General features: G+C 43.4%; 1 protein-coding gene across 1 annotated transcript in view; it reads left to right on the forward strand.

Moving 5' to 3' along the window:
- Positions 1-25,632, forward strand: part of klf7a (Kruppel like factor 7a) — a 35,589-nt gene extending 9,957 nt beyond the window's left edge. Inside the window, exons 2-4 of the mRNA XM_077023311.1 lie at positions 14,344-14,929; positions 19,707-19,830; positions 21,761-25,632. Of these exons, the coding sequence (XP_076879426.1) occupies positions 14,344-14,929; positions 19,707-19,830; positions 21,761-21,812 (762 nt within the window). The 3' untranslated portion in view covers positions 21,813-25,632. The remainder of the gene's footprint in view (positions 1-14,343; positions 14,930-19,706; positions 19,831-21,760) is intronic.
- Positions 25,633-27,133: the final 1,501 nt, after the last annotated feature.

The raw sequence follows: 27,133 nt of genomic DNA on the forward strand, positions 1-27,133 counted from the left end.
CGGGCCAGCTTTATATCAGCCGCAGTTTATATGCACATCTTTATTCCTGTGTGTGCTCCGAATGGGTTTATTAATGATTGGATGGTGTCTAATGGTCAGGTGTGTGTGTGTGTGTGTGTGTGTGTGTGTGTGTGTGTGTGTGTGTGTGTGTGTGTGTGTGTGTGTGTGTGTGTGTGTGTGTGTGTGTGAGCGCACATAGAACTGCAGGTTATATAATTTACATGGGCTTATATCTCATCCCCAACACTATAGGATGTGGTTTTAAGTGTTTGGTTATTGCTTGGTGAATAATATGGAATAATTTAGTGATTACTAATTGTCTTTTATAATTGTAAGATAATTTCTGGTCTTCGTAAAGCTGAGAAACAAACTTGTGGACTGATAAACAAACTTGTAATAATGTAACACAGTAGGATTTTAAGAAGCTTAGTGACATAGTTATTGATTAGGAACGTGGCAAAACCCTTTCTGTGTGAAAGCCTGAATGACTCCTGCAGATCCGGATGTGTTGCCAAGAGCGTGAGTGTCTCAGATCTCCAGGTTTCGCGTATTGCCCTTGGCCCTGCCTCTCATGTCGAGTCTCGTGCTGAGAGCACAACAGGGTGGTGTGGCATGACTCAGCTTCCCCACCAGCCCCATCCAGGGCCGAACCTTGACCAAAACCAGCCTGGGGCCAGTGGGATTCAGAGCCTCGTCGGCCAAAAAGGACAGTGGCCCCCTCCTGCTCCATCTTCCTGTGGTTTCCAGAGGCAGCTGGAGGCGTGCCAGCCGATGTTATGGAGTCGGAATGTCCGCTGGGAGTTCAGCGGTTCCGGTTGCACTCTGTCGAGCTCGATGAACTCAGAGCCGAAGGGAGCAGCCGTGCTTGTCTGAGATGAAATGAACATGAAGATGTGATCTCTCTCCTCCGGCTCATAACAGTCAGGCGAATCTGTTCACTTCTTAGCCAGTACTGCATCGGTGTGTCTTCTTTTGTGGGCTGTAATGGAAACCCTGTGTTTGTGTAGTTTATACTTACTTTAAAAACATGTACATTTACACATTTTATACACTATTTCTAATATGCACTACTTTCCACAATAAATGTTTTGAGAAGAAATATATACCATATCTGTCATCTATATGCACAGTAGTCTGCATAACACAGCAACTGCTGTCTGCGCATGTGGTGATCAGAATTACAACAAACACTAGAGAGCATTTTTCACCCATACACAATGTGATTAATCCACAGACATGCATTTTGCCGGTTGTAAATCTACAGACATGTATTTTGCTGAGTGTAAATCTACAGATGTATTTTGGTGGGTGTAATTGGTAGTATTGACAAGTAACTCACTGCACACAATACTCACATAGTTTACATACAGCCCACGCAGATCTTTCACACGGAGTCCGTTACCCTCCACCTCTCCTCCGGGTCATGGTTAGAACGAAGGTCCTGCAAGCCTGTCGCACCTCGCTGAACATGTGCAGCGTGCCAGCTCCAACAGAGTGCCAGCGAGCGAGCTATGCCGATACAGACCATGCCATTCAGGCCAGCTAGGCCGAGTCCCATCATCAGTGTAGTGCAGGGGTGCCCATTACGTTGATTTGATCACGAAGGAAGTGTGGGTCGATCACGAAGGAAGTGTGGGTAGATCGCATGACATTTAAAAGTAGTGGATGAATGATAGGCTATTTTGATTGACATAAATGGTAGCCAATCTGATGTCTAGGGTTTGACACACGCAACCCCCCCCCCCCCCCCCCCCCTTGTCAATGATCGACACACATTGCTGCCACACCCAATTCCCCCCCCCCCCCCCCCCCCCCCCCCCCCCCCCCATCCGTCAACGATTGACACATACAGCAAAAAAAGAGGTAGAACTATTCGACTTGGACATCTTATAAGTAGCTCGCAAGCTGAAAACTTGTGGGCACCCCTGGTGTAGTGCAATCAAGCTATGGGAAGAAAGGTGGGAGCATGGCTGTGAATGGCGACATGCCCTGATAAATGCAACGCCACTGTCAGTTTCCCGCTCGAAATTTCCAGTGCGTGGGCATCAGCATCGATAGGCTGGCAACCAACTCTAGTGATGATCATACTAGTAATGTCTGCTGGTGACAGAGGCCCACAGAGAAACTACATTTTCTCTTGATTCTTCATCTTTTTCTTCCATCCATCTTTTACGTTTCATACACAGGTGTAAAACGAACTCCTGAGATTTCCCATTTTTGCATGAAATAGTAACAGCAGCTTCAATTTTTACTCTACTGTTCATAAATGTTCATATGCTTTTATTTCATTAAAAGTACCCCCCTCTGCTGCCTAATTAAAGGCACAAAATGCATCAGATAACCTGTCGCCTCTTAGTTGCCTTGTCCCCATGGCCCATTGTTTCACACACTCCAGTCGTAGTCTGTGGAGCTTTATTCAGTACAGGTTTCCCTGGCTTGTGCTCTAAATCTCGGATCATCATCTGAGCTCCCATGCATCTCACCCAATTGGGTAACACGCTGTTAACCCTCAGTTTAGGAGGGAAACCGCCATCCCAGTTTCTCTTCCTCTCCCACTAGCCACAAGCTCACATGGGAGTCTAATGCACAGTGAGAGATTTAATGAAAAAAGGTGGATCTCGATTAGATTAGTTAACCCTGCCAGACGGCTGCCTGGTAGCCGGCTCTTGTGTACACACACACACACACACACACACACACAGAGAGAGAGAGAGAGAGAGAATGGCCAAATCTAGTTAAAGTGAACTGGTGGATGTTGTCCTGATTTGGCTTGGTTAGGGGGATTTTCATTCTATAGATCTTTTCTGTAGACCTTTTTTCAAGGTCTGTTGACTATAAAATTAAAGTGGTCCAAGTAATCTTTTATTAGTCTCCATGGGATTTGGTTACCCTTTATGAAGGAAAACTATACCTTCACACATTTTCTTCATCATTGCGATTTCTACAGCACCTGTAGAAGAGACAAATGTCTGTTCAGATTGAACATTCTGTCTGCTAAGATGAAGAAATGTCTGCTGGACCTCAATGGGTTTCCTCGGGTTGTCAGGATTAGATGGGAGGTACTGAGCACCAAGGGCAACCGGCACAGCTGGGTATTGGTCGCTGGGTCCTGTTCTTCTTAGTAAAAGGATTAAAGAAGAACCTAAGGTAAGGTGTGTGTTAGGCCTGCTGAGTTTCTGACTCAGTGGGTGTTTATAAACTCATTTTCTGAAGTTTTGTATTAGATTTCCTGAAATAAAATCCTGAAACCACATACCCCCCAATACCAACCTCACCCCTCACCCTCCCCAGCATTTACCACACACACACACACACACACACACACACACACATTAAACCTCACATCAAACGGTCCAGTGCTGATTGATCCACAGCCATCAGAGCGCTGGTTTTATTGCTAATTACTCAGCCTTCCCCCTCGGCTGCTAAAGCACAAGATTAGCGCGCTAAAACACAGGAGGTGCACAAACACTCAGAAAGGTTTATATGCCTTCGGCTCATAAAAATGTGCTCTGGTGTTTGTGTGTGCGCAGACGTGCTGTTCCTTAATTGGTGCTTTGTCACAGCCGCTACATCACCGGTGCTCAGTTATCAACTGCAGAGCGCTTGGTGCCCCTTTAGCATCAGCCATTTGAGATTAGCTTAGTCAGGTGCCTGAACATGACAATAAAGAGACTGCTTGTAGAGGCAGCTGCTTCCTGATAAGCATGTCCATAATCAGTCTATTGCCCTTTAGTACTGGTGTCTGTAATAAGGGTGTGGAAGATGAAGTTTGAAAGGACAGCTTCGACACTATCAAAAGGTGGATAAGAAATTTCCTCCGGCGGGAATGTTCGCAGGTTTAGCCGAGGTTAGTGTTTCGTTCCACAGTGCCCTCCAGCTCCATTAATGCTTATGTCAACAGGGCCTGTTCAGGATCCATTTCACGAGTGCCGGCTTCACTCTTTACGGCTGCTTAGAAGTGTCAGCAGGCATTAGCTCGTACTCAGCGAAACACCCCTCTACCACACCCCCCATATAATGAATTCTGGTGTTTAGATGACTGACGCGCCACTGAACACTGAGGAGAAGGGACTTAAGAGGGCTTGTAAAAATTTACTTTTTTCTGTCTAAAATTGTATGGTAGGCTATCTGTTACAAAACCAGAAAGAATGGATTTTCTCTCACTGGGTTTGTGTGGTCTGGGGGCTTATCAGTGCAGGAAGATGAGTTTATATATTAAAGAAATACAAATAAATTGTGTTCACAAAGGTGAAAACATCTGGTAGTCTTGATAATGAATGGTGATCTCACTAACAAATGCTTCTTTTGTAATTGGTCACAGAAAACTGTTAATGTAGACTCATTGTTACGACCTTTCAGCATCCTCCCGCAGTGCCAGACTTCTTGGTGCTCCATCTTGATGTATGTGCAAGTGTGTGCTCGTTCATCCATGCATGTGTGTTGCTGGTCTCTGTGCAGGTGGTGCGCAGGGTTATTTTTAGGTGCCGCTGAGCCTGTAAAATCTAGTCTGCATGAGTAGCGATGGCCACTGCTGATGACATCACACTCACCCGGCCTACCTCCCCTTCCTGCTGTCCTATCGATCGTCCACTGCCCCTGGGGTGGTGGGGAGAGGGGTGGGGAAGAGGGATTGTTCCTTAGCCAGCTGGCTAGCAACCCCCCTCCTGAATCAAAGCACTGGCAGGTGGTCATTTGTGTGTCTGGCTCCCACCTCTTGGCCTGAGTCTAACATTACAGATCAATGCGCTATCAGAGGGTTGGAAGGGTGAGTGTCCCTGCAGTCACTGTCAGCCGTGCACGGCGGGCTCCGGCCAGTGTACATCTTGCTGATCCAACAGCTACTAAAAGCTCAAATAAGGAACTTACTCAGGGTTTCTACTGCTGGCTACAGCAGGGAACAAGTGGGACAGGCACCATTTATCAGCCATCAGATGAGATAGAATGTGTTACCTTACAGTGACAACTGAGGTCACATGTGTGATTCTTCATGATAGCTAATCGCCTCTCCATTGTGACAGCTAATGAGCAGAAGAGGTTGAAAAAAGAGCATTAGTGACACTTTAAACAAAAGCAACGTGAAAATGACACGTGTTCAGAAAGTGAAAGCACAGCTAAGCTTCTTTCCTGTCATAAACGGTGTTTGATGTGAGCCTATAGCTTCCACACTCCACCCCTTTGGGAGACCTTGACAAATGCTCACCACAGCAGAAAGGCTGACTATCCCACTTGACAAATAACCCCTCTCCTACCATTTTCAGCTTGCTTGAAGCCAATCGCCTTTGGCTAAGCCATCCACCACCATGACTTTGTCATCCTCACTAATGGTATTTGCTTGTATCAGATCAGCACAGCCCATTTTTTTGTTTTTACAATCTGCTTTTTTTACTAGTATGAGAAGCTATTTTGGTTCTAACTGCCTTGCTACGTGAAATATCAAACCTTCTGAGGGTCAGGAGATGAATTATGAGTATGATCAAATTATGAGTATGAACATAAATAGAAAGTCTCTCGGTTGACCTTTGGCATTGTCACACTGAGCAAGCACCTTTGTCCCCAATTTTGATTTACATTTCTGAGCTAGTGTTATGGTGTCTCTGGACAAACCGACAGCTGGAGCCAAACCAGCGACCTGGTTAGCCTTCCCTCTCGCTGGTCGTACCTGTATAAGCTGTACTTGTGTAAGCCAGTTCACTGCCAGTGACATAACACTGTGACTGAAAAGATGGCTTGCAGGGGGTGTGGAAACAGGACACGGAATGACACATTGTCACAGGTGCATGGATGCCGAGGAGATAATTGCCCAGCGGGGACAGGCTACCGGAGACAGGCATGTCACATTGCCTCCATGCCCCATAATGACTGCTCCAGGACCAGCTCCATCATAACACTGAAAGCTGAATGCCAAGCCATGGCCAGTAGAGGCTGGTTCTAAACCAGGGCTTAACATTCTCGGACCCTCAGGTTTAAGTAGAAGGAGTGATGTCAATGCGGTTCGGTTTCCTCTCTGGAATTCGGGGCTGTAGGGCACAGTGGGCAGGACACACATTCCCAAGGCCCAGCTCTGTGAGTTTGGCAGTGTGCTCTCTACTGCACAGCGGGAGACAGCAGCAGGGGTTCATCATGAGCACCTCCATCTCAGCGCCTCCATCTCAGCGCCTCCATCTCAGCACCTCCATCTCAGCTCCAGCGCTGCTAGATTGTTAGATGTGGTTGTAGCTGTAACTGTACAGTTTGGAATTGTGATTGATGTTTGGTTCACTCTCTCTTTCTATGCCTTTGTCTCCCTGCTTGTAATCTGCTGGTGTGTCTGTGTGTGACTGATTTGATGACTGATTGAGGCAGATTCAGATGTAATGTTTTGTTATATACAGAGATGGAACCTGATAGTGGAATTGACATTTTGTCCGATTGTGCGCAACCAGCTTCTTGCTGAATTTTCTCTTGAACAGAAGTATTGATGCTCAGCCTACCAAACACATTACTTTCTCTGAAAACACTCACCAGAAAGGGTCTGTCAAACAATCTCTCGCTGCTCAGCTACTGATCCACATTCCCATTCTGAAAGATTTCTGTCATTTATTCAAATCCATTTGTTGTTTTAGCCCATAAAAAAGCACTAATGATACTTTTGAGCAGGCCTGGTGAACACAGATTGTTAAACAACAAGGAATCACAGGACAGAGCAATGCTTGCTGTCAATGTGCTACAATTTCGAACAGTAACTGAATGTGGAGGAACCATGGTGGCCAACCTCTGTATTTTGTTTCATTGTAAGCTGAAGTATGTTCCCTTTGAAATTTAGGCAGCAGTGAAACAGGTAACGGTGTACTTTTTAAATTAATGAAGATAAACAAAGATGAATGCCTTCATCTGCACTCCAAAGCACATGTGAAGAGATGGAAGAAGCATGAAGGTGCACAGCTGGACTTCTATAAACACGCAACGTGCTAATTGAACAAATAGTGCACCTTTTTACTGCACTAGCTTTACTTGAAATGCAAACACGTCTGCTGGCTTGAAGCCAGACAGGCGATTTATTGGAGACAAACAGAATATATGTGCTGCCATTTTCAGTAACAATATCCTTTGAATGTCAGTACCTCAGGGCCTGGGGGGTTGGTGCTGAGGTAGGGGTGGAGGGTGGAGAGGGGGTAGAGAAAGATAAAAAAGAAAAGAGCAGTCAGATGAACCCCTTGACTTCCACCCACTCTCACCCCACTCTCACCTCTGTGCCAGCTGTTTACCCTGAAACAGTCTGCACTCTTTGTGTCACACACACACACATACACATATACACACATGTGCACACACACACACTGACTTGAACTCTGTCTGCCCTCCTCTTGAGATGACACACCCTCTTTCCTCGAATCGCGTCTGCCCTGTAACTGTCACATGCGTGGTAGTGCAACAGCAGGCTCCCTGACATGGATGACCAATAGAAACCCCTGAGGATCATTGGAAAATCTATCCATAGGTTTTGTGTGTCTACACACACACACACACACACACACACAAACACACACATACACACACATACCCACACTGCCGTCAGAGGTTTTGTTTAGCTGTCTCCCTGTATTTTCTATATTGACTCATCATAATTATACAAAATTATTGACCAGAAGCTCAGGCAACAATGTCAGTAAAAGACAGAAATAAAAGTAAGATTAAACCCTATTGTTCTAGTCAGAGTGCAGGTAGAAGAGAATTCCGGCATCCCAGATTTCAAAAGTAAAACCCAAACGAAATCATGGCAGTAGTCCTGGCTGATAAATTGCTCTGTTTTGTCATATGAACGTGCACAACAAACGCATTGCAAAAATTTTTATTAAGAAATATAGAATATTTAATATTTCTTTCTTATTTGACCTTTCAGATGAAACATTCACTGCATTTGGCCAAACATATTAAATCCCAACTAACCCTTAGCTATTCTCAGACTGCCCCATCTGTGGGCTGGGTCTTTTTGTATATATATATAATGGGGAACATTGAATGTCAGATATTGTCAGGTTTCATTTTTAGCTCTTAAGGCATGTATTAATTAGTTTTTCATGCATTTCAATTAAGATTTGAGATTTTACGGCAAAATGTTGATTTCGCGTGATGATTTTTACAAGCCTGAATTTGTTGGAGCCTAATTTGTTCCCTAACAAAAATAAAATGCAAAATGCAGTGTAAATATTCTTTTGCTGTGTTAGGAGCAACAACCATGTGAATTGATGCATTAAGAGTGTTTCAGTTAAAACAGTAACATGGTGGTGACAGCAGTCCATGGTGATAGCTGATACCCTTCAGCCATGTTATTTTGTGGGGTGTCAGTTCACAGCCCTGAAAATATAATGTTACTGTCATGGTGTTACTGCTGTTGGGATCTTGTTTTTATAAGGTAGAAATCAGTGTTGCGAATAATGCTGGCGTCATTTTGTCATTATCGGGATAATATAATTAATTACTTTTCGTTATAACACCGTTGACGTTACTGGTCATTAAAAGCGGTGCGTTACTATATATTGATATACTAACAGTAATACGAGCGGACTAGTGAGGAGTAACAGATCTCGATAGGTCACAGGTGTAACACCTGTTTAACTTAACAAGTCAGTAAGCGATTGGCTAAGGCAGCGTTATGGTAGCCAATCAGAGCCAGTGTTTTTACACGTGTGCCAAAGCACACTAGTGACATACGGCACGGACACAAACGGAGAAGAGGCAGAAATGGCGAGTCAGGAGCAAGGCGAGGAAAAATTTGCATTTTTTTCAAACATTATTTAAGAAAATACTGAATGCCTACCAGACTGGGTATTTGATTTATTTAATTAAGAATAGAGGTTTTATTGTTAAGTTTACTTCTGTTGTGAACAAACCAGTTGTCTCAGGTTGAGAAAATTTAATTTAATTTGATAGATGTAAATGCACTTTATATAGTGTTTACTTATATACTGTTTACTTTTGCTTTTTTATTTTTTTGGGGAATTTTAAAGGATTTTATCCTGAACTGGTCTGTGGATGTGCAATAAATATCTACTCATTTCAACTGACTGTGAAAACTGCTTTTTCAAAAAAAAAAAAAAATCCTTATTCATTGGCATATAACTTTTTTAAAACTGTAACGCAAATAGTTACTTTCCCTGGTAACAAGTACTTTTATTATAGAGTAATTCAATTAATAAATTAGTTACTTTTTTGAACAAGTAGTGAGTAACTATAACTAATTACTTTTTTAAAGTAACGTTCCCAACACTGGTAGAAATACAGGTGGAGCACCGGGAGCTTTTCAGAAATTATAGCAGCCATAGGTTCAAAAACACGCATCACTTCAAAATGTACAACACTCCACCAATTTCAGATTTAATTCAATAAAGAACAGACAATGCATAGTGATGTTTAGTTATTACAGTTCTGCAATGATTCATTTAAAATAATGATTTCCTTTTTTATGTGATAAAATGTTGTACACTTCACTGGGAGGTCATGAGTTGATGTGTTCTGTAACTTTCAAAAGTTTCTTCCTCCTTTCTGCATCTATATTTTACATATTTCCAATTCTGCAATTTACATATTGGCAGTAGGCCAAAACTGTCCCATCCAATGTTCCATTGACATTAGAAGTTTCGGCTAATGGTTCGTCACGTGGTAATAATACCTTTGTTGCAAGCTTTGGTACTCGTGTAGAATCAGTGTGCTTTGCAATAGTGGCACGAGCAGTATCGAACGTCCTATCACATGTACGTGGAGTGCATTGTTGTCACTTTTTTTCACACCCTCTCAGTTGGTCTGACTGGTAAAACATTCTGTAATGTCGATGCATTTCTTAGAGGAAATTGCAAAACCAGGAACAAAACAAATGAAAATTAAATCTGTTCAATTAAAGGCAGTTTCACTTGACAGCGATCCATCTAAATTAACAAACAACCAGTGGTTCATGGACATCAACATGTGGCCAGTGTGACGGGCAGGTGTGAGCAACAAAAAGGAAGCGATCACGCCAAGTCTCAGGGAAAAAGGGTGGTTTAATATAAAGTGTGCAAACCTAAAACCCGTGCAATAGATCCGAATTAAGGATATAATGACCAGCGGTCAACTGGTACAAAGACAAGGCATATATAGACAGACAAACGACCATCAGGTGGGAACGGATCACGGGCTCCGCCCACCTGAGGGGCGTACACGACGTCACAAAAACAACAACAACAACACAGCCGCTGTGGACAGAGGCGGCCGGTAGGGGGCCGCCTCACCGTGACAGACCCCCCCACCAAGCCGCACTCCCCTCCACTGGGTGTGTGGCACACAGCGGCTGCACAACAACACGAAGGGGCAGGAAGGCAAGGACAGGCAGGGACACACCTCCTGCAGTCCACGAGCTGAAACACAAAACACATAACATTAGTCAGCTCACCTCCCTGGGCGGGACCCTGGACCGACTGGGCCGTTAACAACACAAAACCACGCCCCAGTCGGTCACAGGGCCCTCACGCCCTAACCGGCGTTTAGCCAGAGAGCCCCACAAAAGTGTGCGTGCGTGCAGGCTACTCCCTGGGGCACGGTCCTAACCACCTCCTGGACCTACCTCTCATCTCGGCGCACCTCGACCCTGGGCAACCCTAACCGGCCAGGGAGACCGCCCCTCACGGGGGAGTACATAGCAAGGTGGACTCCTCCACCCCACCGGAGGTTCCAGGGGGGAAACACTCCTTCCCTATGTGGGCCGGCTACACCCCAAGACCTCTTGGTACCGCCGAGCATGAGGGGGGACCTCTGTCTTCAGCAGGAGCTCTTCAGACAGGAGCCCTCAGGTCCCCATACATCCGGGGAGCCCTCACCCTCCAGGGGGGGCTCTTTAAGACCGGGCTCCCGTCACCCCATCACATAAGGGGGCTCCTGCCTACTTAGGAGATCCCACAAGGTCCAGGAGGGCCGCTATTCACCACCAGGAGCAACCTGCAACACATGACATACACACACGCACACATACACAAAACACTCACGCGCACTACCCTGCTCAGGGCCTCCCTTGGGAGCGACGCCCTCCGTACCACACCCCGTGGCACGGGACCACAGCCGGTCCACCCCCAAACACACATTCAGGGGGAGGAGCATGCGTGGAATTACATAAAACAAAACAAATCACGCAACACGCTAGGACAAAACAAACACGCAAAGACTAGACAAAACAAACGGTGTAAAACGGCAAACGGACAGGATCCCACACATGCGCGCTCTACTCAAACAAACAATGGTGACGCGCCGCTCGAGTCCGCAGTCGCTCCCCACATCAAACACTAGACACACGGGGGAGCGAGGCGACCGTGACGAGCGGCGACCGCGTCACACATAAAACATTCAATGAGTAACACACGCGAGCGACGCACACCGATCCATACGTCCGTTCACTCACACACACCTACACACACGTGTAATCACACAACACGAAGTAACGTGTAACCGCCCTGGTCACCGCCGTGCTGCACACACACACAACGTTTCAGCACGGCAGGGCTCTTCAACAACAAACAAAACACCACGTAGACAAGCACTCACCACGAGACATGACCACGAACGAAGGAGAAAGAAAAAGAGACTCGGCGGCTTCCGAAGGGTGGCTGGTCATTCTGTGACGGGCAGGTGTGAGCAACAAAAAGGAAGCGATCACGCCAAGTCTCAGGGAAAAAGGGTGGTTTAATATAAAGTGTGCAAACCTAAAACCCGTGCAATAGATCCGAATTAAGGATATAATGACCAGCGGTCAACTGGTACAAAGACAAGGCATATATAGACAGACAAACGACCATCAGGTGGGAACGGATCACGGGCTCCGCCCACCTGAGGGGCGTACACGACGTCACAAAAACAACAACAACACAGCCGCTGTGGACAGAGGCGGCCGGTAGGGGGCCGCCTCACCGTGACAGCCAGGAATTGGTTTTCCTGTCAGCGAACCGATTTCGGTGCTGATGAAATAACTAAGCAAAGTTTTCAAAAGCTTTGACACTTGCTAATAGTGAAAGGCAGGATTTCTTAGTGAAATTAGATGACACTGACATGTGTTCATGGTTGTGTGTGGACAGGTTTGTACAAATATTTGTAATTTATTAAATTAATTAAATTTATTATTATAACTTAAATTAGGAAAAACTTAGGTCTTTGTTTGTAGCTAACTGCCACTTAGGACTTTTTGAGTTTGACACTAAACGATGGTGCTGCCGCTTTGGTGGACATAACTTCTCACCAACTGAGACAGCACATACATACCCTCTATACCAGAGGTAATCAAATTAGCTCTCAATGTCCAGGTCCTACAGATTATTTCTCCCACCCTCTCTATGTTGGAGGCAGGTGTGATAAAGTGGCCAACCAGTCACAGGAATCATGTAATCAGATACAGGGGATTAGAAAATCAAGGACAGGATTTGGATTTGAGATCCAGATTTGAATAATATTGCTGTATATATATTCTGGTGTATATATATATATATATATATATATATATATATATATATATATATATATATATATATATATATATGTGTATGGGGGGGTTGGGGGGGGGGGGGGGGGGGGGTGGCGAACGTAAGTTGTTGGTTCTCCGCCAGTTGAGTATGATGAGGCTCAACTGATGAGGCTCAGAGATTCCGTGTCATACAGCGCCGTGATCAGGGTCCTAGTGCCTGTAGAATTAATGGCCCGATTAACGTAATTTAAAAACCAGGACATTTCCACAGTTTTAAAAAATATCCCGGGACGCCCGGGACAGGACGTGAAATACGGACATGTCCCGGGAAATACGGACGTTTGGTCACCCTAGGTTAAGAAACTACCCACTTGAAATGAAGTCGTCCATGATAGAAGAGTCCTGTTCTCTACCTCTTTCTGTCATTGTTGGTATCTCCCCCATTATCTGTCTACCTTTCTCTCTCTCTCTCTCTCTCTGTCTCTTTCACCATTTCTCATTTTCTTGTTCTCTCATTTTCCCTTTCTCTGCATTACTCTTCTTACTCTTTCCTTCCTGTCAGTGTTTTTTATTGTCTTTCTCTACTTCTTTGTTTCTGTCTCTATATCTTTCTCTGTAGCTGCCCCCTCACTCTCTCTGTCCTCAGTAGGTAATTCAGGTCAGTTCTGTTTCTTCAGCTCCACAGTGCTCCAGTTGACCCTGTGTAATCAATCACAGTCTAACAATCTATCTCTGAGGGCCTGCTGAAGCAAACAACATGTGACAGAGCGTATGATAGTGAGAGGATGATAGTGAGAGGATGAGAGTATGTATGTGGAAGAATCTGATCAAGAGAGTATAAGAGAGATAAAGACAAACTGTGTGTGTATGTGTGTGTGTGTGTGTGCGTGCGTGTGTGTGTGTGTGTGAGAGAGAGAGAGAGAGAGAGCAAGAAACAGAGAGAGAGAGAGAAAAGAGAAATAGAGGGGTCATGACAGTGGACACAAAAAAACGATCAGTCATTTCAGTCACGCAAAAATAGTGGGTAAGAGTTAAGATTGTGTGATGATTGATAGGTCATTTTTCCTTGCACTGTGTTGGACATCTCTGAAAGTCCCAAACCATTTGGACCTGTAAACTGGGCTATTATACAGGATATTTTTTGATAGTGGAGAAAAATTTTAGATTGACCAAGATTCTCATAAATATGATGCTGGCAACTGGGTGCTGGGTGACCAGACGTCCTCTTTTTTCCGGACATGTCCTACTTTTGAGACCTAAAAAAATGTCTGGGGGGAATTTCAAAATCGTCCGGGATTTTGCGAAGGAAGTGTGGGTAGATCGCATGACATTAAAAAGTAGTGGATGAACGGTTGTATTTTGATTGTCATACAAGGTAGCCAATCCAACGTCAAAACACGCTACACCCCCCCCCGCTCCTTTTCAGAAACCCAAATCTGGTCACCCTACCTCATCACACAGTTACATGCCTGGGTGCACTATGAAGTTTAGGGTCCATCCCTCCTTTTTTAACCACAAGTAAGTTACTTGCAGGAGACAGTGTGAATTGATTTGATCCCTGCAATACAAGTGCCATAACAATACTTAATCCATAAGCATTGAAAGAATTTGATTCAGTGCCCCGGGCAGATGCTTCAGTGTCTTTAGCAGCAGCGAGTATGAAAAACACATGCAATACAAATAGACTGACATCAAATGTTCTTTTAGTATTAAATCTAGATAGATTAAACCTAATCTTGAAATAGAATGCATTTCTTTGAATTCCTGTTCATGCATTTATGAAAGAAATAAAAATAGCACTGCGAGGTCCGATTGAGGAAGTACTGGACGGAGCAGAACCTAGTGTGGTTTTGTGAATAAACGGTGTGCATCTCCTTCCCCAGACCTGCCTGGAACTTGAGCGCTATCTGCAGACGGAACCCAAGCGGCTCGCCGACCTCTTCGAAGACGACCTCGACTGCCTGCTCTCACCAAGCTTCATCAAAACAGACAGTGAAGAAGATGTACTGGACCCCCTTCTGCCCAATCTTGCTGACCCTCTGAGTCCTCCACCACCCCTTCTCAGTCCCCCGAGGGAACCTCTGACCTCATCATCCACCCCTGTACCTGCCCCTGATCTCCCTGCTGTGGTCAATGCCGCACAGCTGAATGCCGTCACCTCCCTGACTCCGCCCTCCTCCCCAGAACTGGGCCGGCATTTGGTCAAGGCCACCCACACCCTGTGCGCCTCGCCTGATGGGACACTCACACTGAAGCTGGTTGCCCGGAAAGTAGCTGTGGCTCGACCTGTCTCCCCTGAGCATGCAGGCAGCCACGGGAGCGGACACAGTGACGGGGAGCAGGCAGGATCGGCAGGAGGGATCGACTCAGCGGAGAACAAGAAGAGGGTCCATCGGTGCCAGTTCAACGGCTGTCGCAAAGTTTACACCAAAAGCTCTCATCTGAAAGCACACCAAAGGACACACACAGGTATGTACACACTACACTACAAATCAGGAGAAGCTGTTCTGAGCTTGACAATTAACTGTTCAGGCCTTTAGAACATTAGTGGGAATATTAGTGATTCAAGCTCACACAGACCTGTAACAATGATCTTTTGACAATGATACATTTAGTTAATCAGACCACGTTCAGTCCACACTAAAGGATTAGTTCAGTAAAGCAAATACAAATGATTTTCCTCTTACCCCAAATGTAGTCAATTAGTCCAAAGGTTTTGCTCCTCTCTGGAGCTACAAGGCTAATGTTGTTAAGTATCTCAGTGAGAAGGTGGGATTTGGGTGACAAATTCTAAAAGCAAGTCTACTGTAGATTGCTTAACTTTGACATTACTTTAACAAGTTAGGAACTTAGTGAGGTTTGAGCCACATGTGTGATGATTTTTACATACAATTTGCATGAATGCTATACTCCTGATTGAGTAAATTGAGTAAATTAGATTTTTTGCCAAACATTTTCATGACAAGGTCATACTTTGCCATCTACAGTTAAACGTGTATAAACGTGAAGTTTATAAACTTAAAGTTTACAAACGTATAAATTTGAAGTAATCAAAATGTTGAATCATTTTATAAATTATCTAATCAAGTGAGATGATCTTATCTTACTGACAGATCATTTTAATTCCTTCAAACGTTTTTGGATTAGGTAAAGGGTGAATGTGCGATAGTAAATTTTCATTTTTACTAAATTAATTTTTAATAGGAAAGATCATTTCACATGATAACATGCTATCTCATGAAGAGGGCAGTAATATCGTGCTCAAACATTCAGGATATTTTTATTTTGTGCAGTGTTCTGGGTTTTCGCATTTACAAGAGATAAACATCACAACCACAACCCCAACCATAAATAAAAAATGCCAAATAATTAAAACCTCAGCTCTTGCATCACCGTGGTGATTTGCCTTGCCCCTCCCGCCACAAATGTTTCCTCAAGGTTGCGGCATCACTCTGTCAGAACCTTCCGGCACAGGCCGTAACTCTCTCGTGTGTTCAATCTCGATCCAGCAACGCTCAGTCTGCCGTCAAAGTTCTGTCTGCCGTGTGAGTAAGTGCTCTGTGATGGATGGGCAGGGTGGAGTGAGACGTGTGTGTATGTGTGTGTGTGGGGGGGTGTGTGTTTGTGTGTGTGTGGGTGTGTGTGGGTGTGTGATTGTGAGTTTCTGCGTGTCTAGTAGTCCCTGATTCACCAAATCTCTGAGATGTTCTGTGCACCAATGTCTCATATTGTATGTAAAGAGGTGCAGACTGAAGTTCTACCATCAGTAGTTTACAGACATTCACTAGTCACAAACGCTAATTGCTGAAGCTATATAAGCTGAAACGTCCTTGGAGGTAGGTATTCCACAGTTGCATTTCTGTATTTAATGGAGTGTTTAATGAAATACAAGTCGAGTACCTAATTTTAAGACAGGGAATGTCTAATTATTTTCATAAGACAAGAGAAAGTTGATGGTAACAGAGCAAAGTCTGAGAGAGAGAGACCATGTGTGAGTAAGATGGATAGAGCTGAGAGTGTATGAGAGTGAGATTGAGAAAAAGAGGTGTGAGTGAGATGGAGAGAGATGTGCGACTGTGTAGTGAGATGGAGAGACAGAGGTGAGGGTGTGAGAGTGAGATAGGGAGAGAGATATGAGAGTGTGTTAGAGTGAGGTGGAGAGAGATGTGAGTCTGAGATAGAGACAGTGTGAGAGTGAGATGGAGAGAGATGTGAGTCTGAGATTGAGAGAGAGAGATGTGAGAGCGAGATGGTGAGAGATGTGAGCATGAAATAGAGAGGGAGATATGAGAGTGTGAGAGTGAGATGGAGATAGATGTGAGTCTAAGATTGAGAGAGATGTGAGAGTGTGAGATGGAGTCAGGGATGGGGTGGAGGGTTTGGGGGATAGGTGAGACTTTTTCTACTCAGTCTCTGGGTTCCAGGCACATTTTAACAAAATGTGAACTGAGAGAAACAGAGAGCTTTGATAGAAAGACACAGAGAGCTTTGATAGAGAAGACAGGAGTGAAATGATCACCGCTATGCCTATCTTCAGTTTAACTGGGAAAATGTAATTAAGTGTGGCTCAGGCACCTGTAAGACTGCTGAATACGTGTGTGTGTGTGTGTGTGTGTGTGTGTGTGTGTGTGTGTGTGTGTGTGTGTGTGTGTGTGTGTGTGTGTGTGTGTGTGTCTGTGTCTGTGTCTATGTCTGTGTGTGTGTGTGCGAGATTGAGTAGGGGGGGTTGTTGGGTCAGGGTCTGTTGCCAAGCAACCTGTGCATCTTCGCTTAACAGTAGGCTGTAATTGGGGGTATGGTTGCTTGTTCTTGGCATGGATGTCACCTTACACTGCTAGCGTCCTTCGTACACTACTGTCCTTGCAAATACACACACACACTTAGACACACACACTATGCACCAATTTGGTTGCCAGGCAACTGCATCCTGCCTTGGCAGCACAAGCCATAATTGGCTGATTCTAGACTCAACCGGCTGCACTCTCATCATACGCTCCCGCCTGGCGCCTGGTTGCTAGGTGACTGAGTCTAGCATCCATGCCTCCCTGACTTATAATTGCTTGGTGTTGTGAACACGGTAGCTGCAGGTCTAAATCTGCATGTGTTTGTCTGTGTGTATCTGCAATACATTCAAATATCATTTCAGAAACACACTGTACAATGTGGCTTTAGTACAGAATATGAGGATTATGATCAACATGATTAAGTTCATTAAAAGTTTTGTAATTTTTTTGTATTATTTTTCTACAGTTGAGGGGATGCAGTATTTTAAATAAATGCACATAAATAAATAAATAAGTGCATGCATGCACATACAACCACACACACACACACACATGCGCGCACACACACACACACACACACACACACACACACACACACACACACAAATTGACATATCTCTCTGAATAACTCTGTTATGCTATAGTCATTCAATCATTAAGCATTCTAACTGCATAGCAGTGTATTCTATGAAGATAAATATCTTTATGCATAATTACAATATTACAGTAACTACTGTTTTGAAAAAAAAATCATAATATTAGTGGCAAAAATATAGAGATGTACTGTGTGTGCTGTTTACATAAAACATAAATTGTTTACATTTTGCACAATACATCTGAGAGCTGCATGTTTTTTCTTCAGGATTTTGGCAAATAGGCACCTATTGTGGGGGCCTCTGGGTTACTATGATATCTGTCACAATTGCTCTTTAAGGAGAGACTGGTCTTGGTTTACCTGAACCCCAGGGTCAATTGCAGGGTCACTTGCAGGGTCAACCCCAGTGATCTGTTTGTCCAGCCTCTGTATCTCCATCATCTTGCCTGTTCTGGCTACCACTACTGATTCTCTTTCTCTTTCTTTTGACCCAGTCTGAGTTTGTTGAACACTGATTGGTGTTCCAGTCACCTTGTGACTGTGTTCCTCTTGGGCATATGGTAGACCCTCCCTCCATAAATCCCTACAGACATCATGCCCACCAGGTACTGTCTCTATGTGAGTGAAGCTCCTGCACTGGAGACCTGCGGTGGTCCACAAGCAGACCCACCAACATGACTACTTGGGCTAACCCTGGTGGGCACAGCACTGGTGAGGGACCAGGAACCAGGTCCAAAACAAAGGGGACATTCATGACAGGGTACTGGGCCATGCACATTGGTGAAATCCTAGACCAGAGGGCTAGAGGGCAATGGCTGTAGGCATCAGGAGAGCAGATTGTGACATACATGACCCACAGCAATGTAGGAGACAGGGATGGGGCGACATGGCTGTTGGCAGAAACTGAGATAAAGCTGCATGCTGCGTAGCAGTTGTGTAGATGAGTGTGAAGACCATGTAAGTGTCATCATGACAGGGAGATAAATTTCCATGTATCTCCAGGTCAGGAGTCAAGAGCCCTGTCCTACACGTCTGGCCCTACTCCTCAGATGCTTTTGAAGATCTTAATTAATAGGACTGTGTGTGTTAGATTGGGTTAGATATAAACTGTGCCAGGCATAAGGTATCCAGAACCAGAGGTGGATCCTTATTTTCCAATGGTACGACACTCTCTGATGGACTTCACTAGCTTAATGTGGTGGCCATAGAGGAAAAGCCTGACACCCATTCACCAAGATTCAGCGATTAGCTGCCCATGTGGTGGCTTTAAAGTGTACATCTCCACTGGGTCGAGGCAGTCTTGTTGGGAAGATTTGTGGGTGTGGGGAACGGTGAGAACAGAGGAGGCAGGCTGACAGTAAATATGAAGTTCCTCACCATTAAGCATCATTACTGTGATAATGATCGCCTCTGTCACACATCCAAATAAACTCTGCGCCTGACCCATTAATACGTTACACTCTGTTAAACAGATACACAAGTTGCTGTAAACAAACACACATATATGGACAGAATGGACAGAAATGTGCTCAGAATTCAAAGCTAGCAACCCAACCCAAGCTCCCCCCAACAGCATTCTGATGAACCATCAGAGATTGCTTTGCTTTACCTCGCTGTACATGAGTTCATTTGACATGACAGCTGTGTTGCTTAATGACAGTCATGTATTTCATGAACTCCAATTTTGTCGCTGCGCCCTCACACTGGCTTACCAACTCGAACACAGATGAATTAGAGAGCTACCTGCCGCCGATTTCCCTTGAGCACGGATTTGTGTGTGTGTGTGTGTGTGTATGTGTGTGTGTGTGTGTGTGTGTGTGTGTGTGTGTGTGTGTTATAATCTGGCATGCATGTGTGTATGTCTCAGGTGAGAAGCCTTACAAGTGCTCATGGGAAGGCTGTGAGTGGCGGTTCGCGCGGAGCGACGAGTTGACGAGACACTATCGCAAGCACACCGGTGCCAAGCCCTTCAAATGTGCCCACTGCGACAGGTGAGTCATACCCCACAGCCCTGAGCTCATCTCCATGCCATGATCATACACTGAACGTGTCATTTCACGTCTCATATGAAAGCGTTTGCACGTAGGTCTGTTAGTCGGCAATGGCATCTATATTTTCAGTTTCGCATTATGTAGACAGTGTGTGTGTGTGCGTGTGTGTATACAGATGTGTGTATGAAGCTACATGTGTTCCTGGTAGAGCATGGTGTGGTCAACGCCAAGGTCACAGATTCTATTCTCATGGCTTACATGCTGTCTACTGATGAACATAAGTTGCTCTGATTAAGAACGCCTAATAAATAGTGAGCATGTAAAGAAGCTTAAGATTTCATTGACATCGATGGCCTGATGAAAGCACAATGTAATGCAATCAAGCACAAGGGTGTAGGGCGTTGTGTAAGGAAGCAGCTGATATTTATCTGGCCTCAGCGATAGGCTGCATCCGTCACCATGAGTTTACAAGAGCATAAGTGTCCGTGCTCTCACTGGCTAGGAAGAAAGACTTAATCTTCCCCCTGCTGATGTCTAGCAATGGCAGCTAATCGTGGGCCTCCGTTAGGTAAACTATACAGAACAGGACATTTTACACTCTCCTCCTAGCCGGACATTATGTGTAGCATTATGTGACACAAAGGACATGACTCTCCAGACTGTGTCAGGGGAGATGTAAACACTAGTTTAATACAGCGCCCCCTCCTATAGCACTGTAAGGTAACAGAAAAAAAGAATTCTCCTTATTTTGAAAATTCAGTTCATATCTTGATTTTATCATATCTTTGAAGTGAAGCATCTGACCACAATAACATAAGCAAGCACAGCCTACATAAAAGTCAGACCATTATTTTGTACTGTTAATCATAATTCCAAGGTGAGGTATAACAACAGTGTAAACACAAGTAACTGTAATGACTTCTCAGCAGAACACAGATACACCATTTTCACATTAGTTTTACTGATATACATGTATAGGCATATTAACATAAAATGGCACAAACAGTGTTTTATGGCAGCTTCAGTTAAGTTTAAAAGGTAATTTCAGTGTATAATCTGATCTTGTTTTGGAGCATTTTATCAGTTTGGTGTAATGCCATTGATATTAATCAGAAGGTCCAAATAAAATAAAAAATCTCATCTCATTCTTGTTTGATTTAAAATCTTCATGTGTTTTAGCTCCAGAGTGGTTTTCTCTGCCTACTTAACATTTTCAAACACCTTTGGGAATCCACTGTGTCTCTAACAATGGAGGCCCCTATTACCATCAAAATATGTTGTATGTAGTGGTGCGAGTGTGTGTGTGTGTGTGTGTGTGTGTGTGTGTGTGTGTGTGTGTGTGTGTGTGTGTGTGTGTGTGTGTGTGTGTGTGTGTGTGTGTGTGTGTGAGGGGCTCCCTGTCTGAAATGAAACTTAAATACAGCACAATGAGATCCCCAACCTGTAGAAAGGCCTTCAGGCCGTGCCATAATCCGTCCTGCCCGTGTCCGGACCCCCACAGGAGGAGGAGTGTCTGTAGGGGAGGGGAGTGGATCTGGACCAGCTGGTATGGTGCCTGCTGGCAGCAGGCTGAGTTACCATCTGTCAAATCCTGCCAAAATTTAATAAATAATAAACAAATGAGGACAACTCCAACAACTCTTTTACCCTGCACTGTAACCTTGCTGTCATCAACTGAATGCATGGATGAATGAAGAAAGACAATCAATCCTGTGGTACTGGGGCATGGGACTTTAGGTTTTACATAACTAATCAGAATACACTACCTCACGCAGAAATGCTAACAGTTAGCCATGATGTTTAATATATTAATCAACATTAGTACCATTATTTATGTCAACAAATGTATGAGCTATTTTTTTAATGTTTTGGCAAATACCATTACAAAGAGACTGTGATCATCACAAACATTTATTTTTTTCTTTTCCAGGTGCTTCTCACGGTCGGATCACTTGGCACTGCACATGAAAAGGCATATTTAAAGGCATGTTTAAAGGGGAGGAGTTGGCAAGAAAGCAAAGGAGATGAATGGAGAGAGAGGAAGGGAGAAAGGTGCGTGAGTGTAGGTGGAAGGGAAGAAGGCGTACACCACACAGGTCTGTCTGTCCCTGACGCTCCAGACGGCGACTCTGAAGGACTCACGCAGAGGGAGTGATTGGATAACTGTCGCACCTGAACGCATACAGCCGAAACATGGGTACAGCAGGTTTGATGAGGCAAGGTGGCCTCTATCCTGTGCGAGTCAGGTTGACGGTTTGCACTCAAGTTTACTTGCCTTGGTCTACCAGTCCCTGTATGGAGAACTGGTCTGGTCAAATAAGAGCCAACTGGTATCTGGAACAGAAGGACATCCAACTTATTGCTTAGACTTATTGCTGGTCAGAGTTGCCATAATGAAATATGGTTTCCTTCAGATCAGACACCAAATACCAAATGTTACAGCAGCAAGTATTAACACTGAAGACACTGAACATTGAAGTGCTACAGTATATGCTTGTGATGAACCAACATGGCAGCAGCCTACATCTGAATTTAGTACATGGTCACATATGGTGTGGAATGTATTTTCCTGTCCTAATATGAACTGAGCCCTTGGACAATGGTCCTCCTTTAAATGCAGTGGTCCTAAGGATTATTTTAGTAGTGACTGCCAGAATAGTACAGTAACAGTAGTCTCTTTATGAGCTGAGCATTTCTTTCATTAATTTGATCTCCTGAAGCCATGAAGCCATTGCTGGGATCAAGGAGTGTCTGAATTTGAAAGGTGAAGGGTCACCCAATGGGATCTAGTCAGCAGTTATATTATTCAGCCCAAATTAAAAAGATCATCGTAGACATTGGAACAATAAACTTCTGCTGTTCTTCACAAATGGATGACTTTCCCTGTCGTAAATGTATTTTCCCTGTAAACCAACAGCTGCGCAGAAACACTTTCAGACTTTTCATAAAAAAATCTATTAATAGTAATAATGATAAAAATATATAATTTCAAGATATGACTGCATCTCACAACTGTCAATGATTTTGCTTTCTTTTTTTTTGTGGATGTGCACAAAGAACAGAACTGTTGCCATTTGCACAAAGCAACAAAGAGTTAAGGATTCTGCACTGGGCCATGATTCTGGAGTGAAAGCCTACTTGTCAAGGATAAAGAAGCAAATTTGTTATTGCACACCTCTTGAGAATTCTGTGGCACTTTTATTTATTTATTTTAAAAGAAGCTTGAGATCTTTCATCAGGCTGTCAAAGACTCGCATGCGCTGATTAAAAGCAGCATTGTTTTGTCAGTGGGCTTTAAAATGTCTTTTTTTGTTTGTGAGTACTGCACATCCCAATGACACTGCTGAAGTGAGAAATCTGCATTTTGTAAATGTTGCAAAATCATTTCGCGATATGATCATTAATTCCATTGCCTGTTTCGTGAGGACAAGTGGTTATCATTTGGGCTTTACGAGACATTAATGAGGAATGTAAGACATAAGCCTTTCTGAATGCTTATGTGAGATCTATTTTGGCAGATTACCTTAAACGTTGATCTGTCCTGAAAGGTTTTGTAATACACTGTTATAAACGTCAACTGTCTGGTTGTGTTCTAGGTCTTTGATATGACATATCTAACAAGTCAAGCTTCAACACTACACAGGTTCTTTTTTGACTCTTCAAAACTGAGTATACATTATCATCTGTAATTAGACAATGTATGAAAATGTGAATTTTAAGGTTTTAGGTACAATGTACAATCAAGATGGGCAACCGAGAGGGCATCCACATGTGTTCAGGACATGTGCCAGTGTCTGTGTCAGCCAGACGAGTGTGTTATAACACACAATTCAACACAAACCTTAGCAGTGCAGTTTTTGCACCTATAAAACAGAGAGATGACAAGGAATTATTCTAGCCATTGTGTAAGGTATATCTAAATCAGGTTTGATTAGTGATTTGTTGAACGTCTGGTTTAAAAAGGTTTGAAAGTGAATCCATAACATTTGTTTTGAGTGAACAGATTAATTGTTGGATTTTATCCTACATTTTATTTATTTATTGTTATTATTTATTATTATTATTTATATTTGAAAACACACTCATAGTACCAAACAAGAAACTTCCACCAACTTGCCAACTTCCTAAACAGAGAAGGCACCACACCAGTGTGTGATATTTAGGCACAGGCTCCTGCTGTCTGGTCATCTGTTAGCATCATGCACTGTGCCCTTTTCGTTCGCTCGCCTGACTCCAACTAATATGGGAGCCATCTGACAGCGGGACTGTGCTGGTAACAAGGCAGGAGTTGGGTTCTTCTGGCAAATGATGCCTTGGTCAGGCCCTCAATGAGGTGGAACGGTCTACGGTCACTCCGGCGGGAGGGGCGGGGTTTGTCACGCTGAAGTTATGCTGAGTGGGTAGGTCTACTCACACCGCCGATTTCACCCATGTAGCCAGGTGTCATCTTACCAGCCCTCATTCCCCAGGCAACAACAGCTCCAAGGAAAATACGACCCAAGGTCATCCCAATGCAGTGTACCACACATTACCCTCTTTCAAGAGACTGCATTAAATGTAGGACAGAACGCATTCAGCTTCTGAATTCTTCTTTTTATAGTTGAGTTTCTTCGTAGTCCAGCTACAAATGCAATTACTCAGCTGGCCGCTTTCCAATGTTGGAGCAGAATCAGAACATCTTGAAGCCGGACACAGATGCTCTGTTCTGAAGTGCAGACTCAACTCATGGATGCTCTGTCCTGAAGTGCAAACCCAACTAACATGGGACTCTGCAGCCACACACAAGGTTTCCAGGTTTACTCCGTATTTGTACAGGTCATGTGTTTTGATCATGCATTATAGTGCTTTGAAATGTTTAATGCCTATGTTTGGGAAACAACTAAACAAAACAATACACAACTAACGCAGGAAGTCCTAATTTAATGCAAATCCGAGTTACACAAGATTTCAGAGACTTGATATTTTGAGTCAGGGACTCGACACATAGGCAGATCTTCATTTGGAGCTTGCTTCTGTCTCATTACCTTTGGTCACAATGACGAGGCTCAGCACTGTCCTCAGACTCTTGCTTTCATAGATACTCAAGTCTAGTAGAAGCATGGAAAACAATGAGAACGCCCCAATACCCCGTGCCAGGCAAAACTCATTTGTTTTCATGGTAATCTCTGCAATGTCCTTAAATGTCTGTGTGTTGTGTCTCTCAGAGAGCAATAGTGGTCCTAAGTTTGGGTTGTTTTCAATTCTTTGCATTATCCAGGCAACCAAACAAATATCAATTTGGGTTATCCCTCGTCAAAAGAAATCTTGGTCTATTTCCGGACATAGCTGCTAAGCTACTGATCATTAGGTGGTTGCACTGTAGGTTTTAATTGGATGAGGTGATACAAACAGTCCTGCTGATTGTAAAATGAGACATAATATATGTTGCACTGAGGATGACTTTCGTATTTGTTTACGTTAGGCAAGCTCTTCCTGTAAATCCTTCAAAGCTCTTCTGCTTCTCGATATGCCACCATGTGCTATCCCAATAACTCTCACTTTCTGCATTCAATCTCTGCAGCTGCATTCACATTTTTATTTGTGCTTTTTTTGCTGTAAAAAGCATTCCCAAATATTATTTGTATTATATGATGTTAGTATGACACTGTTCTTTATTAAGAAAAAACGAAGAGTTTATTTTTGTTACTGGTTTGTTTCGTAATTCTTTTTTAAATTGGTATTGTAATATATCTATGCAAGAACTGGTGAGTGAAGCGGTTTTATTTAAGGATGTCTTCGTGTGTAATAAATGGTAGAATCTCATGAATGGTATTAGTGTTTTTTTTACTTAAAAAATCTGTAGGTCTATAAATCATTACTGTGCCTAATGTAAATATGTAGAACAGGAAGAAATAATCCTTAATAATTAGAGTACCAGAATATTTGCATTGTTTCCAGTGACTTTATAAAGCAGCTTTGAGGATTGTAGTCTATGTTCAGTAGACAGGATAAGCTAATAGGTGCCTTGTAGCAATTTTGAGTTTAATTATAAACTGATGGTTCTCTTGTAATTTATGTTGCAGTTAGGAGCTCTCATAGCTAAGTAGGTGACTGGTCTGCCAAGTCTTTGTCCAAGACAAACAGACAAAAGGCTAATTCAATAACTAATGGATAATTAAGGTGCAATTATGTACAAGAAAATGGCTTTCCACACTATATTAATTCTGCAAATGTCTCCTGTATGGGTCATTCCCTAAAGGTTGCTCATCTATAACTAATGTACATAATTGAAATGGGCAACCTCGTCTTGCTGCTCATTCAGTTCCATCAGTCTAGCTTATCATCTCTCATTCTGCAATTATTCAGACACGATGGCCTATTTGCTCTTCTTCAAGTCTGAAGAACCCCGATGTTTGCCGGGTTTCTGAAAAGCCTTTGAATTACTTGTTAAGTGGCACAACGTATGTTTCTTCATCAAGGGACAACAGTGTCAACTAAATGCTCGGAAACGAACTGTCACCCTAGTAGATGTATAAAAGGAAGTGGAGTGAATGAGAGCATCTGGTAGATATTTGGTGTGTCATCGCTTCTGTGTCAAGGGGTTCAGAGAAGATTCAGTGATGGAACTGATGACCACAACAATGTGTGTCGTAGTATGTCTAACAATATTACTTGTGTGAACATCTGTGTCTCCAGTCTGGTCAGTAATTCAGAGCTTATGATTTGCCTGTCTGATGGAATCACATTGGAGCTAAGGTCAGAAAGATGTGAATGGTGTAATCTCTGTGTTTAAGATTAACACAGTTTTGATCTAACGACTAAAACAGGTCTAGCAACTGGCGCATATTTTATGTTATACCAAACGTATCACAAAAATGATACTGCCAAAGAAACAAAATATTTTATTTATTGTAGTTTGTTTATGTAGCGATCTGCTTGCATGGCTGATGAAGGACGACACTCTGACATGTCCTGTTTCTTTGGAAACCTAATGTACGTTGATGTAACTTTACTGCCGTTTTTATATGTGAGTGTGTATGATGTGTGTATGGAGGACTGGTGGATGTTATGGCACTGCGTTTGTACCACAACTGTATTTAGCTGAACTGCTGGAGTTCTTCCATGAACTCTGTCTTCCTGCTTTTTGTTTGGATGGATGACCAGATCCCCTTTTGACCAAAGGACTGTTGTTATGAAATTAGCTTTAAATATACATTCATGAATGCATTTGAATAAATATTTTATGCAAATACTCTTATGAATATACCATACATTGATAAATATTTGCATTTATATATTTGCAAAATAAAAGGGGGGTCAAATG

Source organism: Brachyhypopomus gauderio, chromosome 12, assembly GCF_052324685.1.
Source record: "Brachyhypopomus gauderio isolate BG-103 chromosome 12, BGAUD_0.2, whole genome shotgun sequence".
In the NCBI taxonomy this organism is placed as follows: Eukaryota; Metazoa; Chordata; class Actinopteri; order Gymnotiformes; family Hypopomidae; genus Brachyhypopomus; species Brachyhypopomus gauderio.